Raw genomic sequence first — 20,697 nt, 5'->3', positions numbered from 1 at the left:
TGAGATACAGCGCGCACGAGACAGGCATTACTAAAGGACCACCTAGCACACTCAGAGGCTGCTGTGGTCAAATACCAGAGAACTACAACTCAAGGGAGGAAAGATTCATTCTGGCCACAGCTCCAGAGGGGAGCTACCATGACTGGGGAGGCGTGCAGGAAGAACAGCTACCATCACGGTAGCCAGGAAGCAGAGGGGGAACTCCCCCATTCCAGAAATTTCTCGGGGGGCTCCAGCCCATGTCATGGTGACACCTAAAATCAGGACAGGTCTTGTCTTCCTCCCTGACTACCTTCCTCTCTAGAGAAACATGCTCCCAGACACACCCAGAGGTGTGCTTTAATAACCACCCAGGTGTTTCTCAAGCCACCGAAGCTGACAAGATTAACCCTGACAGTGACTAACGTGCCTGTAATGCATTCACGGTGGTAACACTGGACAAAGGATAGACTCATGTTCTGGGCAGGAATGAACAAGATGACACAGGATCTCACGGTGCTACTCAGAATTGTACTTATAAACGTTCTGGAACCTTCCATATCACATTTTGGGGCTGTGGTTGACCACAGGTAACTGAAACCACAGAAGGAAAATCTGTGGCTAAGGAGGGACTGATGTACTTTATTTTTCTCTAAAGTACCTGTTAGTGCCTGTAGTTGGAGGCATAAGGACCACCCAGAGATAATATGTACCCCTTAATCCCCTCAACTAGTAAATATACTTTCTCTGCTAACAGGTATGATAGAGGAAGGACTGTGGAGCGAGATTATCTGGGTGGATTCGGAAGGCTTCAGGTTCTTTCGAGGACCAAGGCACTCTTCCCTCTCACGCAGAAGGAAGAACCTCTGGCAGCTCCCAGGAACTGGCAAGCAGGGTTTCTTGTCATTTGCCACATATGCTGTTTTCCAGTACTGTCATTCTTTGGGGGCTCAGGAGAGATGATATGATCCCCAAGAAGGACCCTGCGGTGCTCTTCAGACCTCTTAATTGAGTCTGAACAAGTGGCTTATCTGATCCAGAGCTCTTAAAACAGAGCCCATGGAACAAAGCCTAGGGGAACCTCCCTCTCCAGCCTGGAGTCTAAGAGCAGCTGCACAGGGTCATGCCGAGGTCCTGGCAGCTCAAGTCAGAAACCCCTCCTGCTGACCCAAGATGGTGCTGATTACTTCAGATTACCCCTGACCAAATGATCTCTCACTTCGGTAAACATTCCCAGCGGCAACTTAGCATTTGGACCAGATGCTCTGGGTCTTTACTGGACTGGTTTTACCCTAAGCAGCCGAGGATGAGCTGAATTTCTGATCCTCCCTGCTTCTGCCTCTGCAGTGCTAGGATTATAGGCATAGGCCGCCATGCCCGGTTTGTGTACTGCAGGAGTGTGGCTCTGTGTGGGTAGGGAAGCATCCCACCAAGTAACCTCATCTCCAGCCCTGTATCTCCTGGTTTCTGTGTAGACAGGCTTCAAGCTCACAAGGAGATCTGTCTGGTTCTGCACCACCATGCTCAGCAAGAGAATTTTCCAGAAAAAGTGAGATACTTTCAGTTTTGCTGGGTCCTCACCTCTCAGCAAGGAAATCAATCTGGTTCTGGCTTCCAAGGGGATGAGAAAAGCTCGTACAAGAGCAACTGCTAACACAGAAGCCTTGACACAAGACAAGCCAGGCATCCTGCCGTCTCTCTGACAGTCCTTGGAGTTTCAGTGGGGTGGGGCTCAGTATCACTGGAGCTGAGTCTCTTCCTAACACTGGACTCTCATCAGCCTGGGTCTGGGTTTTGTATTTAAAATCTTTTATCTCATGGCCACAGAACATCTTCAAGCAGGCTTCCTGGAAATATATTAATTATCTTCCCGCTTCCTCGCTCTGTGACAAGCCAAACGGTTCCTGGTCAAGCTACTTCTCTCTGGGATTATTCTGGTCTTCAGTGTTAAATTGAGGCTAGAACAGAGTCTGCAGCGGGACCTGGTAGGCAGTGCTGTGCCTTGGTAGCTGGTGTACTGAAATGGACTCTCCAGTGGGGGGTTTTAAGTAGGTGGAGATATGTATGTATGTATGTATGTATGTATGTATGTATGTGTGTGTGTGTGTGTGTGTGTGTATGTGTGTATGTGTGTATGTGTGTATGTGTGTGTATGTATGTGTGTATATATGTATGTGTGTGTATGTGTGCATGTATGTATGTGCGTATGTGTGTATGTGTGTATGTATGTATGTGTGTGTATGTGTGTATGTATGTCTATATGTATGCATGTATGTATGTGTGTATGTATGTATATGTGTGTATGTGTATATGTATGTATGTATGTGTGTATGTATGTTTGTATGTATGTATGTGTAGTGTGTATGTATGTGTAAATATATAATACTTCCAGTCTCCTGCCATTTGAAGACCCTGACCACAGAATCCTGAGCCAAAATAAGTTTCTTTTCATTAAAACTTATTAAATGTATGGGCCATGTTATTAGCAATTGGACAAATTGTAATACGTTTTGTAAGTTTCAAGGCATCATGGGGTTTTTCCAAGGACCCAGTGGAAGTACCCTAAGTATTCAGTTAACTGAAAGAACAAAACCAAGCATACCTAAGTCTACCATTGGTGACTGTTGCTCTCAGATTTACACAAACTGTCAGCCAAGACACAGTGAAGCTCCTGACGGCAGGCGGAGTGGCTCCCGCGAGCTGAGTGCAGCCCCTGTAACGGCAGGTGCAGAGCTGCCTGCGGTCTTAGCATTTCTTACCTAAGTGCCAGAGACGCTGTATGTGACCAAAGAGATGGAGAGGTGACTAGTGCAAGTCTGATGAGTCAGCCGTGTGGCCTCACGTGACCACAAAAAAACTGCTTTCTCTTAGGAACCAGTAGATTAATTAGATTGCCGAGTTAGTGACCAAAGATTTACACGTGGATGTCTTAGCAATAGGAAGGGACAGTGGCCCAGATGAAGGATGAAGCCAGGATGGGTGACACCAGGCCTCTCCACGGCAGAAAAACCCATGATAGCACTAAAGGCTTCTTGTCTTGTATCCAAATGTTCCCTTTTATAAGAACACCAGCCACACTGGATTTGGGGCCAAGCTTACATAGAACCTGAACCCCATTTCCCAATAAGGTTGCTTTTTGGGGACTGGCAAATAGAGGTGAAATTTCATCTGTGTTCATGGTCTCCCTCCTTTCTGTTACCTGGGAAAGTTAACGGAAAGCCTAAAGCTCAGGAAAGAAACCTAAATCTAATACCCGTTCCTGCTTCAAGTCCTTGCTTTCACGGAGGCTCAGGCAGATCAGAGTGACATTGATCCTAACTTCCTTTAGTGTGCACGTGTGTGCGCATGTGTGTGCAGACATACAGCCAGTGGTGGACAGACAGTCTTCCATCACTCTCCACCTTTGCTTTTTCCTCTCTGAACCCAGAGCTGGCCCATTTGGTTAGACTAGCCGTGCATTTAGCCCCAGGGAGCCCCCTGCCTCTCCTCCTTCACCCCAGTGTGAGCGCCTGTGCATGGCTTTCACGTGGGTGAGATCAACCTCTGTCCTTCACGCCCATGTGGCAAGCTCTTTACCCACTAAGCCATCTTCCTAGACCCCTATTTTTAACTTCTTTTTGACTAGCCAGACCCTAAATTCCAACAGGTCCTGAGCTCAGATGCCCTGGTACCTGTTCTGGCATCCTTTCCCCCTCTGTGACACACACAGCTCATACCTGCCTTCTTCCCTGAGCAGCTCTGACTAGTTGAAGCTGAGGACTGTTCATATGTGAACAATGGGATACAGTGTGGAGACCTGGCAGACCTCCAGCCTTGGCATGACCCAAGCGCCTTTTCAACTCTACCCTGAGCTGCATTCCAGACTTGCATTCTTCACACGGGTCAGCTCACCAAAACCAACCTTAGCCAAAAACATGTCTAATTTACCGGTTTCTAAATTATGCATCTTTAGAAGTTCTTCTGAAGCTCACAGCCTGTACTGGGAAGGCTCACAGTGTCCCAGTGTGTGGGGGAGAGATCTCCTGGGTTTGGGGATCCTTACCCTGTTTTATGGACAACTGTACTTCTGACATTGTTTTTCTATGGCAACTTCCTGTCTCTGACCAATCGACCCTTCCTCCCTTTCACCGTCATACCCTCTCCTACCATACCATCTGTCTATAAGTCTGTCTGCTCTCTGTGATCCTTGCTTTCTAAGTGTCTGACTTTCACGGGGTCTGGCCTTCAGGGGGTGCTGGGATGGCTGCATAGGCTACCCACTGCCACATGTGTCTCAGTGGCTCCACCTGCCAAGATCCATTTGGATTGTTGCCTCTTTCTACTGTGTACAAAGGGGTCAGAGAAAGCTGAGTTAGCCAAGCCCATGTCTTGCATAGATTTGTTTCCACATTTCCTGGAGAAGGGGGGCCCCATTCTTGGCACCAGCTCCCCCAAACTAAAGCAGCGGGGAATCTGAGAAGAGAAATGCTCGGTGCTCTTAAAGGGCCATTTGTGAGGTCAGATGGAAGCTGGTCTACTGTGAGCAGCCGAAGCTGTGAGAGCTCCTCTGTTCACTATGACTTGTTGAGTCAGAAAGAGTTCAAAGGAGAAGGGGTCCCCAAACAAGGCTTGAGTTAAGAAAACTGTAAATTTAGCCACCTGACTTATTGACTTTTATTGAGCTGGCCTAGGTTCTGGAAACAGGTGATCTGTCACCTTTTTGTGATACTTGTGCCACTCTGGTGAGAAATTTTTACTTCAGCCCCACACCTAGAGCCCAGCAGGAAGTATGACAAGCTCCGTGGGCACATGTATAGTAGAGCTCTGTGGGCACGAGTGTGATGGATCTCTGGGGCACGTGTGTGATGGAACTCTGGGGCATGTGTGTGATGGAACTCTGTGGACATGTGTGTGATGGAGCTCTGTGGGCACGTGTGTGATGGAGCTCTGTGGGCACGTGTGTGATGGAGCTCTGTGGGCACGTGTGTGATGGAGCTCTGTGGACATGCGTGTGATGGAGCTCTGTGGGCATGTGTGTGATGGAGCTCTGTGGGCACGTGTGTGATGGAGCTCTGTGGGCACGTGTGTGATGGAGCTCTGTGGGCACGTGTGTGATGGAGCTCTGTGGGTGTGTGTGATGGAGCTCTGTGGACACGTGTGTGATGGAGCTCTGTGGGTGTGTGTGATGGAGCTCTGTGGACACGTGTGTGATGGAGCTCTGTGGGTGTGTGTGATGGAGCTCTGTAAGCATGCGTGTGATGGAGCTCTGTGGGTGTGTGTGATGGAGCTCTGTAGACACGTGTGTGATGGAGCTCTGTGGACATGCGTGTGATGGAGCTCTGTGGGCATGTGTGTGATGGAGCTCTGTGGGTGTGTGTGATGGAGCTCTGTGGGTGTGTGTGATGGAGCTCTGTGGGCACGTGTGTGATGGAGCTCTGTGGGTGTGTGTGATGGAGCTCTGTGGACACGTGTGTGATGGAGCTCTGTGGGTGTGTGTGATGGAGCTCTGTAAGCATGCGTGTGATGGAGCTCTGTGGGTGTGTGTGATGGAGCTCTGTGGGCACGTGTGTGATGGAGCTCTGTGGACATGCGTGTGATGGAGCTCTGTGGGCATGTGTGTGATGGAGCTCTGTGGGTGTGTGTGATGGAGCTCTGTGGGTGTGTGTGATGGAGCTCTGTGGGCACGTGTGTGATGGAGCTCTGTGGGTGTGTGTGATGGAGCTCTGTGGACACGTGTGTGATGGAGCTCTGTGGGTGTGTGTGATGGAGCTCTGTAAGCATGCGTGTGATGGAGCTCTGTGGGTGTGTGTGATGGAGCTCTGTAGACACGTGTGTGATGGAGCTCTGTGGACATGCGTGTGATGGAGCTCTGTGGGTGTGTGTGATGGAGCTCTGTGGACACGTGTGTGATGGAGCTCTGTGGGTGTGTGTGATGGAGCTCTGTGGGCATGTGTGCAGTAGGGATTTTCAGCCCACCAGTTCCTTCCCCAGCCAGAGAAGTCTCCCCCCATTGCGGACTGCAGACCATCTTCTCTTCATGCTCACAACAGAGTCTGTCGAGATAAACACGTTCTAGGACACAGTAGCCGTCACAGGGAATTAACAGTCACGAAAGTGAAATCACTGCGGCTCTACAGGAAGCTTTTGGCAAAGTGGCCACCGCACAGATGGCCACCTGCTCTTTGAGTCTGGCTCCTCCTTGGACCGCTGGTTTGCATCTCAGCCTCTCCTGTATGGCTACAAGTGCAGCATCCCCCAAAGTAGCCATCCTCTGACAGAGATCGTGTGAACTGTTGTCCTCTTTGCTTTAAATAGCAGCTTGTGGGGATCCAGTCAACTTGCTAAGCCTAGGCTACTCCCCCATTGCTCTTAGGGATTAATTTCCAGCCATCGACTCTCTTGACTGGATCTTTGAGACCCACCAAAGATTCCAGACCTTTCCTTTAACTCACTGGATCAGGTAGTTTGTAGACTAGACTGTTTTCCTATGAAGCATGATCCGAAGGATGAAAAGCATGATGCTAACGTGATACAACAGTAAATGCTGTTTCCCTGCCTCACACTCCTCCTGAATTCCTTTCCTCATTAAGAGCATGTGTCATGGTGAGAGGTGGCAGCTGATTGGTAGATTGAAGGGTTACCATGGATGAGAGGTGGCAGCTGATTGGTTGATTGAAGGGTTACCATGGTGGGAGGTGGCAGCTGATTGGTTGATTGAAGGGTTACCATGGTGGGAGGTGGCAGCTGATTGGTAGATTGAAGGGTTACCATGGATGGTTCATGTAGACTTGCTTGTGAATGGCAGAGAGTAAGAGAACCAGTAGACGTGCAAGAATTAATGTGCCATGTGATATTACAAGGCACACACACACACCGACAGTTAAGGGTTCGGTTTAGAAAAATCGAATTTTACATTTTCTATACAAATTTTTACATAGAAAATTTAGCATCAACTCCTCCATCCAAGATGTTGGATCAGTAGACTGAGCTGAGCCACAGATTCAAAGACTGTGCCTTTGAATGTTGAAGAAACTCTCTGCTTGAGCAGAGTCACATCCTCTGGGGACGTGGGGAAGCTAAAGGGACAGAGTTCAGGCAGCTGAGCTCTATCTAGCAGGTTCTATTGCCGGGCAAATGGGGGAATCACTTATTCTAAGTTGTCACTTTCTCTGAAAATTAAAGTCCTTTACATCTTTGTCTCCAAATTCCCTTCCAATAAGGACTTCACGTTCTTATTTCTAAGGTGGGCTTGCACCGAGGCAGACAGTTCCCCTTATATATGTCTTCCTGATCCTGGATTAAACAGAAGAGATCAGCATCTGCCTAGTAGAGAGTTGTATTTTCCCAGATCCCGTCAGTCTAAAGTTCAAATGTACTGAGGTTCAAAATATTGGCCATGAGTTGTGGTGAGAAAGACTGTCCTCAAATGATGTGGCAGTGCCCTCCCTCACTCAAGCCCAGCCTTTTCAGGGTATGTCCATATAAGAGAAGGCAGGTTGGGAAGCCTGGCAGCTGAGCCATTGAGCCCCAAACTGTTGGCTCTGAGCAGATGAGGCTCAGTCCCAAAATCTGGCTTCAAGTCATCTTTTGACTCCAAGTCATTTGACAGTCTCCAAAAGCTGAGGTCTGTTCCTGGAACAGGAACTTCTCTGGTTTTTTCCTAAAATACCCTTTTGAGTAGTTTCAAAGTCGTTCAGTGTTTTGCTAACATTTTAGGGAACTATGGAAAAATTGGCACACCATAGGAAGAAAGGAAAAAAGAAAAAAAAAAAGCCAACAGGGGAACAGGTCACCTGGGGTCACTGGTCAATTCCAACTTCAGATGTAGTCAGAAAGTCCTTCTGAGCTAGGAGCCTTGGGTTCAGTGTGTGTCACCCCACCTCACAGGGACATGTGGCTAGAGAGGTAGTGATGGTGGTGATGGGGGTTCAGGGTATGATGCTGTGACTCGGTGGTTCCAAAGGCTTTCTGTGACTGTATGTCGTGTGTTGGACCAGATAGTAAGTGATAGGTTTTGACTGGCCACTGGAGGCTTGAGGCACGTGCAGGACCTGCTTCTCGAGGACAATCAAACTGAGGACCGCGGTGAAAGGGGCAGTTAGTGTCTAGATGTTCTCAGGAAGATACTTCAGACCTTGGTCCTCTGCACTGGCTGTCAATGAGTGCTGAGCACGTCCAGGCCATCAGTATATAGTCATCAGTATATAGTAGAAACCGCCAATATACAGTGTATATAAATGGAAATTCAGTTCGACAGGGCTTTGGGAGCAGTGAGCTAAGTTCAGAAGAGCCTTTAACCCTTTTACAATCCCTAGGCACGGTTATGTGCTGGTTGGCTTCTTTTTCCCTGCCTCTAGTAAACGTTTAAAGATTGTATAGAACGTCCTTTGGCTTTGACCGCATGTGCACTTTCCCTCCCGTTTTCTGGATACTCTCTTTCCACATGGGGGCTTGGTAAAATTAGGATGTTTTGTTGACTTAAGAATGTACATCTAGACTCCTGGGAGGCAGAGGCAGGCAAATCTCTGAATTCTAGGCCATCCTGGTCTACACAGTGATTTCCAGGTCAGTCTGTGCTACAGAGTTAGACTACTAAAAAGAAGAAGAGGAGGAAGAAGAGGAAAAGGATGCATATCCAGCCACCAACAGCTCAATGGTGACTACTCTTAGTCACAGATGTACCCTCTGTACTTATACAGACTTCATGGGACTTGGAGAGGCCCCCATAATACAGCCAAGTAAGTCAGCTGTATCAGAACGATGTAATTAGGAAAGGCATTTCTACCAGAAACAATCTACTAATTCCATTATGGAAAGGACAATGGCATCTACAGAGCTGACTCCAGGTTTAAAGGATGAATTGGAGATTCTAAAGCAAGAGAAGAGCTCTGGCTGGAGGTACAGCTCCCAGACAGAGAGCTCTGGGTTCAAGTGCTAGAGACACGTAATGCCTGTGGGGTGGCACGGGTGGATATGGCCGCAGGTCTGTAATCCCAGCACTTGGGAGATGGAGCAGTCCCGTAGGGCAAGCTGGTTAACCACCGTAGCTGAATCATCAGGACCCCGGTTAAACGAGAGACCCTGGCTTAGTAAATAAAATAGAAAGGGTTCCAGGAAGGGATATTTATACACACACAAATTGTTCAGATTAGAGCTGTCCTTGCTGATCATGTCTGTGGGCCCGAGAAGCAATAGAAATACTTTCATTCCTACAGTCAGTGGTCTTGGACAACAGTCATTAATTAAGTCAGGCATCACAATGTGGAATACAGGATCTTTTCCTTTAAGATTGCAGTCTCTGTCTTTGTGAGCACACCCCCCACGCCGAGACACAGAGCACGCGCTCTCCCTCAGCCCCATTCTCTGCTTACCGTCAGTGACAGCGCCATGCAGACAAAGGTGAACTTCTTGATGTGGGCCGAGGTGACCGTGTTGCTCGTGTTCGCCAGTTTATTGCTGGGGTTATTCTGGGAAAAGAGAATGGCAGAGATGCAGGGTTGCCTCATCCTCGGCTGAGCCCCCGGATCACAAAGAGCACCTTGTTTTATCTGACGTGCCTTGAGTACCGATTTCAAGTGACAGCTTGGAAGACGGCTGTCACACTGGGTTTCTAAAACGGCTGTCGGGTTCCTGTCCAGAAACATTAACCAGAGGGAACTCTGGGGTCTTTCAGTCTTCTGCCCTTGGCACCAGGCTGCCACCTCACCCTGAAGAGCCTTGGCTGTGAAGCCAGTTTCCTGACGCATGTGTCCCCTTTTGGCTTCAGCAGACCCTGTGCCTGGCCACCAGAGTTGGTGTGTCCTTAAATGCCATGGCTCACTGACCTCTGGGGATCCTTTCTACCAAAGGAATAAAACTCACCTTGAGGCTCTTACAGGCCGCTCTGTGCCCTAGACATGCCGCCGAGCATCATTCCCACCTGTACCCCAGACGGGCTCCCACCCATCTGCCACATCCAGGCCTTTGGCTCTCCCCCCATGTTAGATTTCCTGGTTTTCAGAATACACCTCTTCTGGATGCACATTACCTTCCCAGCCCATCTGCTTGTGAGAGCCTCTCTAAGCTCTGACTTACAGTCAGCTTCTTGGCCTCGCTTTTTCTGATGCAGGAGCTGCCTGGGTAAACAGTTATGTCCACACGTGTTCAGACCCCTGTGCACCTCTGCAATAAAATGCCGTGTGTCTTACCCACTCTCTAGCCCAGAAATACTTACCACCATCTCCCTTATGCAGGACAGACTATTGGATGGCGTTGGCTACACTGAGCTGCAGGAAAGGCCAGTAAGCAGGTGGTTCACGTATCCTCTTTCACACAACACTGAGAAGTATAGTGAGGGAGGAAGCCTGCCTAGGCTGTGCCAGCTCACTGCCCACCAACTCTAAGAAAATCAGAGAACCCCGCTCCGCAATAGATCGAATTAGCTCCAGAGCCGGGGAACAAAAGCTACCCTTGACACCTAGCTCCACAGTAGCCGAATGAGGGGTGAGGCAACCTCACCCTAACACACTTAGCCCACGCTGCTAAGTGTGAGAACTCTTCATGGGGAAGAGAACACCACACCCACATCTCTGCAGATATCTCTGCAGACGTAGCTCACATGAACAGACACAGCGGCACTGGACAAGCAGTTCGTTTGACCTGCCTGAGGAGCTCTTTGAGAGACAACAACTGAAAGAAAGACGCTGCACACATGGCTTACATTAGAACCAGTACACGGCATGTGAAACATATTAAATCCTTTGTCTGGAACCTGCAGAGAGGTCGAAGACTACAGTAGTCAAGACGGAATACTGAGGCCCACACAGAGAGGTCTGAGGTACTGGTGGCCAGATGGCCTTCCCAGCCATGGTTTGCAGCTGCTGTGTGGTAACAATGGGTGAGGTTTGAGAAGGATCCCAAGTAACTCTAGTTTCTAGCCAGAGGTAGGCTCATTAAAAAAAAAAAAAATCATAGCTTCTAACCTGTGATTAAGGGTAAGACAATGTTTGTATTGGGTGTTCTTGCGGAAGACACACAGGGTGGTATTGTTAAGTTTTATTATAAGGTAGCCAAAAGCAACTTCAGATGGGACAGTCCCAGCCAACAGCTCACCCATTTCAGTACCTGCTTTCTTGTCTGTCAACTGCATTAAATAATCTTACGTACCAAAGGGAGAACGGAAAATTTAGCAAAGACCAACATCTGTGTCGGTTTTCTAGGACTTACTACACACACGTTCCTTGAAACGAAGACAGCGATTTTTTATGTGCAGATTGTGTTAACTCCCTAACAGAAGGTCCACCTCTTAAAGCAACTCGGACCTTCGTAGTCTCTGGGGTCTGCATGAATCGACCGAAAATACTATGTAGGAGAAGCTCTCCATGCGTGCGCTGCATCCAGATGTGTGTGACTGGTGGACAGGCCTCAGCAGCAGGCCTGCGTCAGATCACCAGCCCACCTGTTCGCACGGCTGGAGGGGCCCTGCAGCTGAGAGGACACTCAGGCTTTATGATGAGCGTGTGCACCCAAGAAAGGAAGGGAAAGGGGAAAGGAAGAGTAATAGGAAACTGGGCAGTGCCATAGGAGGTGAGAACACATGTGCGTGTGCATTGTGTGTGCATTGTGTGTGCACACGTTCAGGAAGGGGGTGGGTTGATGGTCATCTTTGTCCAGACTTGGGGGATACCCTGGACTTAGGGTGTGATGTGGGATGGAAGCAGTCAGGCACCTCTCTAGGAAGTTGTATTCTACAAGTCTGGCCTTTGAAAAGGAGATCTTTCCGAAGCCGCTCTGTGAGCGCCGGCCTGGTCTCTGCATGACGTCACGGCTCTCCTCCCCGCAGGAAGCTGGAGTGAGGGCTAAGGGCTGATGAGGGAGCGGTGCACTGAAGTACCAGAGCCCAGCTGCCCACTTTGACCTGCTGGAGACCTTGGCTGGGGCCTTTTCCCCACATTCACTAGGGGATAAGAGAATAGAGGCAGCAAAGGCTCTGAACGACTGCTAAGGGGAAATCAAGGCAGAACTTGTTACAAGTATCAGGCTGGTTGCTCCCCTTCCACTTTTCTCTTTTAGAACATCACATACCATTAGTTATAAAAAGTATGCCTTGCTAGCTATTCGTTTCAGCAAGAGAGGTGCAATTAAGCAGACATTTATTAAATGACAAGCAGGACAGTCCCCCACCAAGCCAAAGATGACATCAGAAGGGTTAGATGCCTCCCTTGGAAGGACCAGCAGTCACAAGAGGGTGGAGCTGCTGGCCACTGGGCATTCTGGCTAAACTGGAGAGTGGAGGAACGGAGCTGGAGAGATAGCTCCCAGTACCCACATCTGTTACTCCAACTCCAAGGGCTCTGAGGGCACCTGCCTGCATCTGGTACACACGGACTCACACAGCATATACGTTAACACATACACCTTAAGAGAACCTCAAACAAGAGACAAGTATTTCTGCACGGACACTGTGCATGTCTCCCTGCCACAGAAAGACAGCCATGTGACCTCACAGGAGGACAAGCCCCTGCCTCACATGTCCACAACTTGGCAATTTAGTATAGCACCCACAAGGTACAACACAGACTAGACAATAATAAGCCATAGGGACAAAGTCCAATAGGCTTCATTTTCGAGATTATTTTCTTGCCCTCTTGAAAATACTAAGAGGAATAATGTGTCTGCAGGAAGAACAATTTGGAAAAGCATTATAAAGTCTACAGTAAGAGAAGCCTCGATCTCCTGTCATTCTCAGAGGAAAATGCCCAGATTTTCTCCTCAGAGACCCCTGTCCATCAAGTGGAAACCCTATGACGTGTGTTTCTGACACCATGCCACAGAGGTCTCACCTTGTCAAAAGCAGGGTAGACAGCTCGGATTTCTGTCAACCAGCCATATGGCATGTGACCCACAGGGTAGGTAGCTGTCAGAATGGCCACTGCCTGTAAGGGAAAAATAGACAGAGTCAGTGTGGGCACCAGCAGGAAGCCCTCCAGGATCTGCCAGGGCACATGACAAGTCTAGAGGTGCATCTGTCCATGTATTCACTTAGTTACCCGATGGTCTGACAGAGTGGAGAGGATGGTGGGGAGATGACATGTCACATGGCTCTGAGGAAGAACAGGTCAGGTACTCTTGCTTACAAAGCCAAACTTTCAAATCCAGCTTCCTCAGACCACAGGACCTTGGTTCTTTCCATCGGGTCTAACCAAACTTACTCACAATCTTACGTGGTGTGCAGTACGCACGTGTGTGTGCACATGTGTGGGTGCATGTGTGCATAGGCCAGGCTGACACTGGGTCTCTTCCTCCATCGCTCTCCACCTTACATACAGAGGGAGGGCCTTTCCCTGGAACTCACTCACTTGGCTCAGCGAGCTAGCCGGCTTGTTCAGGGACCCCGCATCTCTGCCTCCCAAGCTCCGAGATGACAGATGGAAGCTGCTGATGCGGACTCTGGTCCACACTGAGCTATCCCCGAAACCCAGTATGGGTCCCAAAACAACACCAGGAGCAGAGTCTTAGGTTGGCTCTGCTTCTCCACCTCCACGCTGTCCCTCAGCACGGCACACTTGTTTGCCTTTGCCTTTGTGCTACTGTCTTCCCAATGCAACACGTTTCAGGCTGCTTGGTCCTAGTGGTCCAACTCAAAAGTTTTATTCAGAAAAATCAATAAATCTTCCACACGGGAAAGGCTCCTGACAGGTCTCCATGCCAAAGCCTTTCTTCTCCTGCATGAATGAAAAGGGAGTCTGGCATCTACAGCTAACCTCCAGCAGTTGGTGTTTCAGCTCTGTGGAGGAGGAAGTCAGGCTTCATTTGTTTTAACGGACAGAGCAACTGTGCCCAGCACACAAGGACGTGATACAGGCCACAGCTATGTGAGGAAACTTGGCGTAGCGTGGCGTGGGCATAACATAAAAGAGCTTCACGGTTAGGCAGGCCTAGATCCAAACCTCCCTTTCACTCCTATGTGAGATGGGGACTTACTCCTGTCTCAGCTTTTCCTCAGAAGTGGCGCTGGTAATATTAATCATACAGGGCTGATGGGAAATGACCAGAATGGACCCGGATGGCTGAGGTGTGAGCACACAGCACAGACCCATCAGCTCTGTTCCCCATGTGTTGAGCTTCTATGCCATAGCTGGCAATGTGGAAATGCCAAATACAAAATCTGTCCCCTTTTGGTCTATTTATGGGAAGATGGAATTCCAGTGCATAATCAATGGGGGTTCCATACATTTTACTTGGCAAATCAGTATTTCACGGACAAAGCTGCTGTACTCTAAGAGCCACCCAAGATGACCTCTGTGACTCAGATACCAAATTCCAGGAACAAACAGGGGCCAGAGAAAGCATTCTGCTTCTGATTTATTATAAGCATCTTCTCTTGGCCAACAGGAGCTCTTCCCAGGACATGGAAACTGGCAGGATGCTCTGGGCTGGGGGGCTGCTGGCAGTGTAGTCAAGGCCAGGTATAAACAGGAGGCCTTAGTGAGAAGCCACCAGCCCTCCTAGAGGATCGGAGGTGCCAGCAACAGAATTAATTCTCCAGAAGGCAATGGAGGAAGCAGCTAATGAAGTCACTCTGTTTGATCCCCACTCGTAATAAGGAACGGATGAGTCAACCCTTCTGGTGGAATGGCAGCCAGTTTCCAGATCCATTTCTGGAGCTTTGAGTGAATGCACACAGGGGACCCTCATCTTCAGGAGGGCTGACTGGCAAAGAGCCCATTGGTGGCGTGGCCCAGGGGCAGGTGAGGCTATGCTGGGTCACTGCGGAAGCTTTGAGCACCGCTAGAGTTCCTACAAGCTTGTGCCATCATCCTTGCATGAGGCTGCATGCTGACCTATGGAGAGCTGGGAGGGCCATGGGAAGGAGGTCAGAGAGCTAGAATGTTCTCACTGTCCCAGCCTCTAGCAGGTTCTGTTTGTCTTTCCCTCCTATGCCTGAGCTTCTCAGGCCCTAATGAGAAGGATGAAGATACTGCCTTCCATAGTCAAAGAAATGGAAATTTTCAAAAGTCACCCAATCATGGCTCCCTTTGTCATCGCGTCCTAGGATGTGGAGTTGCCCGAGCTCTTGCAGTGAACTGAAAAGGAGTACGTATCATTTCTGTCCCCTGCCTGACACGTGCCCACGTGCTCACAGAGTTCCCTACCTCTGTAGCGGCAGAGCTGCCACCAAGGTCCCGGGACACAAAGAGGTTGACAATGGGCCGACTGATTCGCTGCGTGGCCAGAATCAGAGCCAAAGGCCACCAGAAGCTCAGCATCTTCCTTATGGTTGCATCGCCCTGTGTTGGGAAAGAGGTCAAAGCTCATTAGATTTCAGAAGTAGGACAGGAAAACAGCTTATAAAATCAAAGCCTGTCCTTCGTACGCCAATCAACAGCAACTTTGTTATGCTTCCCAATAACATTCCGAGAAGCCTCTGTAGACATGCCAAGTGGAATTAAAATAAAGTGTACAGTCTTATTAGAAATTAATTCAGACAGCTGGCAAGCTGCTATGAAATCAAAGCACATAGAGGACGAAGCTTGACGGGTCCTGACCACTGTTTTCCATAGGCAGAAGCAGCTTCCACGCAAGGTGGGGCCCAGCTCCAGGGCCCGGGAAAACAAGTTTCAAATGTTTATGTCATCGCAGAGGCTGGCCTGAAGCCATGTCAGTAGGAGGTAACTCTGAGAAATAAAAAGCTATTATAATCTACTTTGGAGTCCGTCAATATATACAAATGGGTCTAATTATTGCAGAACTACTGAGCTCAGCTACAGAGACTCCTACCTCCAAGTCCTCCACAGGAGCCACACTCGCTGTGCAGAAGCCCAAGGGGAACAAAAGCGCAGCGAAAGACAAGGCAGCTTTCGAGACACCTACCACCAAGGCGTGTGCTAGCTGTCAACACTGGCCTCTGTTATGAAATTTAGGTTCTGTTTCTTAAGAGGGTAAGAGTTATATCATGGAACCCTCTCAGGAATTCCAATTTCTTTCCCTTTGCCAGAGGCAGAAAAATGGGAAGGGAGAAAGAGGAAGAGAGGGAGACGGCGAGATACACAGAGACAGAGAGTGACAGAGACTGAGAGAGACACAGAGAGAGACAGACAGAGATTGGTCCCATCAAGATAATTGTGGCTGGTCAAGTGGTAGACATAACTAGGCAGGACTTCAGCGACACCTTGACCTAGTGTGACATGCATGGCCAACGGGATCACTGTTGAGACATGGTGGAAGCATTGTATGGTTAAGCTGGGCCCTGGAGTGCAGTCAGGGTTGGCCATGATCCTTCCTGTCTGCCTTTAGAGGTAGATGGAGAGAAATGGTGTCTACTGGCAGGAGAAGCAAGCACACTCACAACCCAGTACTGCTTATGACCTGTGATGGGAAAGCCTGGGTGCTGTGCTCTCAACTTGTTTCACAACTGACTTTTAAGACCCAAACTCTTCCAAGGAGGCATCCAAGACCATATGACCAAAATTGGAGGCCTTTAGGTTCTTGGCAGTGTAGATACTGTTTTGGACTCATTTAGGTTTTTGTTTGTTTGTTTGTTTGTGTTTGTCCCGTCCCCTCCCCGCCCTAAGTGTTGCTCCCGTGTCATGTCAGTCTTAACTTGCCTGTTTAGTGAGTTAGAGGACAGATCTTAAGAGTTCCTGTCACTCTCTCGTACCTAAAGCTCTGCCCAGTCCTTAGGACACGCTCAGTTAAAAACTTGAGACTGGCCAGTGCAGAGAATATAAGCAGAGCCTGGGCACAAAGGTCCCACAAACCCTAAACCTGTCTGGTCTGTCAGAGAGATTACCACAGGAGGTACAAGTGCTGTTCTAAAGCTGCTGGAAACTGGAGGCCATATCTTCAGATTTCCTGTCACTGTGTGGTGCCTAAAGACCTGCCCGGGAGTTCCTGAGCTGACATGACACACTGTCTTTTCCTTTGGCGAGGGGAAGCGGGATAGTCACTTCTAGGTCGTTCCTGTCCCTAGAGTTCACACTGCCCTGACTGCTTTCCCCTCCGAAAACCCCTAGCACCCTTTACAACCCTCACACTGGGTTCTCCGTTCATATTCTCTGTGTCCTGGTCAGACTGTGGTCGAGCGGGTAAAGACTGCCCTGGGGATTGAGGCAGAGAGGGATGGGGGTCAGAGCACTTGATACACACAAATACAATTGCACAGTGAGTCCTGTCACTTTGTACAACGAGCACGTGTTAATGTTTCCAAAAGTCAAAAGGTTGCACGCACCCCGAGCTCCGGGCCACTCCTGTCAGGGATGATGTCATGGATGTTCCGGTAGTAGCCCAGGCACAGCGTGGTACAGCGCACGAGCGCACCCATGTACAGAGACAGGATGGGGATGAGCAGCGGCTCCCGGCATTCCAGGTGACTGTGAAGCAAGATGGCCACGAAAACAACCTGCCAGAGGGCAAACGGGGCAGGTCAGAGGTCAGAGGTCAGAGGTCAGGCCATCCTGAACCCAGGAACCTATGCAGACAGCTGCCCACAGGCTTTGACTCCAGGCTGATCTCCTGTGACTGGATGCAGATGCCGGAGGGGGCGTTGACGGGGGGGGGGGGATCACAGCCATGGTTCTGTTAGATCCACCATTGAAGGCAATTGCACGTCTAGTTAAGATTACCAACCTAGAAATACCTGAGACTTTGGCCTCTTAGCTTCCTCTCTAGTGGCCACTGGAGGCTGCTTTTTTCCATACCAGAGGAAAAGCCATGACACACGGGGCAGATGGGCACGGGCATTTATACGATAAAGCCCTCTAAGATGCCGTTCCAAACACCGCTGGAGACAACGATGAACAACCCAAATGAAAAGATACATTTACCAAGCTGGGAAAGTTATTAAAATACTGACTGCATGTGACTACAGTGTCTGTCTATCCACTTAGAGCCCTGGATGTCCTGTACTTGGAAGTCACAGGCTTCGTATTCTACAGAACTCCAAACCACAGTGGTGATATTTCGAGGTTGAAAGACAGGCTGTGTGGTTGGTAGAAGTGACCGTAGGCAGGAGAGACTGAAGTGAGGATGGAGCACGAATCTCTCTCGGATGGCTCAGTCTCCACAGCAGAGTTTACAGTGCATTTACCTTCTCATCCTACTGCTGCCGGAGATGTGGCCAACCTCAACACTGGGTCCTCAGGACATACAGAACATGGATGTGGCATAGGGCAGGCACCTGAGGATGCTGCAGACACAAGCTGGGGAAGTGTTTGCTCTCACTCTCTCACACATATCTGCCAAGCCAGGAGGACACGCTAGGGAGTGACGGAAGTAAGGACGCCCAGGATGTCCCTATGCGGCTTTGAGTTGGACCAAAGGCAGTGAGCTGAGAGATATGAAGCCCAGCAGGGGGAAGCCTTGCTAGGACACAGTGAATAGGTCAGAAGCTTGGACATTGGGAGTTGTAGACACAATGCTTGCTTACTTAGCCGACTAATTAGGGCTCCCCTGGCTGCCTTTTTATGTGTGCTTAGAGTAGGATGTCCACAGCAAGCTCTGCATGTCTACCATCTACATGAAGTGCAGTGTAAACCGTAGTGGTGATATGTAGAGCCCGAAACCTGGTTGTCTGGAGTGAACATCTGAAACTCAGCATGTCCTCAAATCCTTAGCTGTCAGGACAGAAGCCTGAGGGGCAGGGCAGTGGAGGACCTGGACAAGAGGGAGCTAGTCATCAGAGAGGAGTCAGTGTGTGGGGGTGACAAGAAAGTAGCCCACACAGCACAGGGTGATGGGTGGACAGGCTTGTCCAGGAGAGCTCCCAAGACCAAGGTGGAGCTGCTGTCAGCCTTCCCCTGAAATTTTAACAGACTGAACCTTGCAGCCCAGCACCTGTCATAGGCCTTACGTCTTCAGGTTGGACAACGTCACTTACCAACTCAAAGTAACACCGGTGCCCTCTTTATTCTAGTCCAGAACCACACTTCTGCATCTGACATGGCCACCAAAAGCATGTCAGATTATGTTCGGAAGGAGCCTGCTGTGTTAGAGGGATGTTTCCAGAGAAAGCGTGTACTGGCCCCAGGCCAGGCCCTGGTACTCAAAGACAGAGTGACTTCATGGGGCTCACAGTCTAGTGGAAAGGACAGACACACTAACAAACAACGGGCCAGTGAGCACACACTGCCTGTCATGACAGAGTCCCTGCAGTGGGGAAACATGTCTGGGGGCACTGCCCGAGCTGAAACCTTTATGCTAAGCAGAGGTGGGAGGAACAGGAAGGAGGTAGGGGCACTGAGGCGGAATATTTCTTCCAGGCTGCACTGTGGCTGGACTGTGGACCAGAAAGCAGGGATTGAGAGTTGCAAGCATCCCTTCAAGGGGGTCAGGGTCTCGGTGAATGAGAATGGCGGGAAGCCAGGACAGCTGGGTGAGTAAGGAGACTGCTCACTGTCATGGGTAGGAAGGGATGGCTTTCAGTCAGAGTTAAGTGACAGCCACAGAGAGCACATAGCCAAAGGAAGAGACACTAAGAGCTAGGACAGAACCCTTCTTGACCAGGCGACTGCACTTGCCAACTTACTCGGCAGAATTCTTGCTATAGAAGATCTTCAGTTCAGGCGCGGGGTGTCTTTGGAGGACCTGAGTGTGAGCGCCACCGAGGGGCCCATGGGTTGCTGTGTCTGGAGGAGGTGAGGGCGTGGATATTTACCGGGGCATCACAGTCACTAGAGCTGTAGACGCTATAAACTCAGGAGACAACATGAGCTTGTTTTGCTGTTCTACAGGAGGACCTGTCTGATGCAGACTTAGAGGGCGGGCATCCTAGACAGCCAGTGCAGGCGCCAGCGGGACCCTCTGCCTGCTGTGGCTGTGTCACTTCATCGCTGACGGCAGTGGAGGGAGTGTGTGTGTGACAGGAAACTGGAACTCACAAACCAGAGACACTGGGATCCTACCCTTCCTCCAGGGGCAGCCCTCAATGGTCTAAGGCTCCACCTTACATAGGCCAACCCTCCTGTGTGTGGACCTCATCCAGACAGACCATCACAGGCATGAGTTAGATCCTCCATGGAGAACGAGGCCACAGCCGGACCGTTTTCTAGAGAAGGGAGGGGTCTAAAGTGAGGGGCTGTTGAGGTGTCTCTGAGACCATGGAGACCTGAGGGAGGTGAAGGCAGATGCACAGGGAACACACTGAAAAGGAAGTAGGAAACATGGAGTGGCAACTGTCCTAAGAAGTCGCTGTGCAGTAACAAAGAGGAAGACAGGATGTGGCTCAAGAGGTACATGGGGTTCCAGAAAAAGCTGCCTGCTGTCCTTGACTTTCCCGAGTCTGTGTATGTGCCCAGACAATCGTCCAGGGGGACAGAAGGGTCACGGGACACTAATTAGTAACGCTCCTGAGAAAGTGGGCTAGACCACCACCTGGGGTGCAGGTAGACAGGGTACCACCTCTCCAAATGAGGGGACGTGGAGGCTGGAGGCTTAAGTTTGCAGGATGGTGGCCACAAGAAAAGAATGTGGCCGCTCCAATTTTCTCAGTGAAATGGGAACCGAGGTCATCTCCCGGGAAGTGTACAACAGCTCCCTGGGGTTGGCTGAAGTCACTGAGCCCGAAAACTTTGCTGCCAGCACTGGTACGAGGGTCAGGCAAGGCTAGGTGACAAAAGGCTGAGGAGAAAGCTGCTAATGCCGAGAGGGTCTTCAGATGACCTCAGAAGGCAAGGGTGGGCTTCAGCAGAGGGCAGGGTGTGGGAGGTACCGGAAGGACAAACAGCACCAGGAGAATTCTCACTGTGATGCTGAACAAATAAA

At 49.8% G+C, this 20,697-nt stretch overlaps 1 protein-coding gene across 1 annotated transcript in view; it reads right to left on the bottom strand.

The window, feature by feature from the left end:
* ANKH (ANKH inorganic pyrophosphate transport regulator) overlaps positions 1 to 20,697 on the bottom strand; it is a 119,145-nt gene that overhangs the window by 13,275 nt on the left and 85,173 nt on the right. Inside the window, exons 5-8 of the mRNA XM_080933593.1 lie at positions 17,168 to 17,338; positions 15,093 to 15,227; positions 12,780 to 12,872; positions 9,330 to 9,425 (exon numbers count right to left, since the gene is read on the bottom strand). Coding sequence (XP_080789719.1) covers positions 9,330 to 9,425; positions 12,780 to 12,872; positions 15,093 to 15,227; positions 17,168 to 17,338 — 495 coding nt within the window. The remainder of the gene's footprint in view (positions 1 to 9,329; positions 9,426 to 12,779; positions 12,873 to 15,092; positions 15,228 to 17,167; positions 17,339 to 20,697) is intronic.

The sequence above is a fragment of the Micromys minutus genome (assembly GCF_963924665.1).
Source record: "Micromys minutus genome assembly, chromosome: 20".
Taxonomy (NCBI): Eukaryota; Metazoa; Chordata; class Mammalia; order Rodentia; family Muridae; genus Micromys; species Micromys minutus.
Note: the sequence above shows the minus strand (reverse complement) of the source record. Positions and strands in the feature narration are given on the sequence as shown.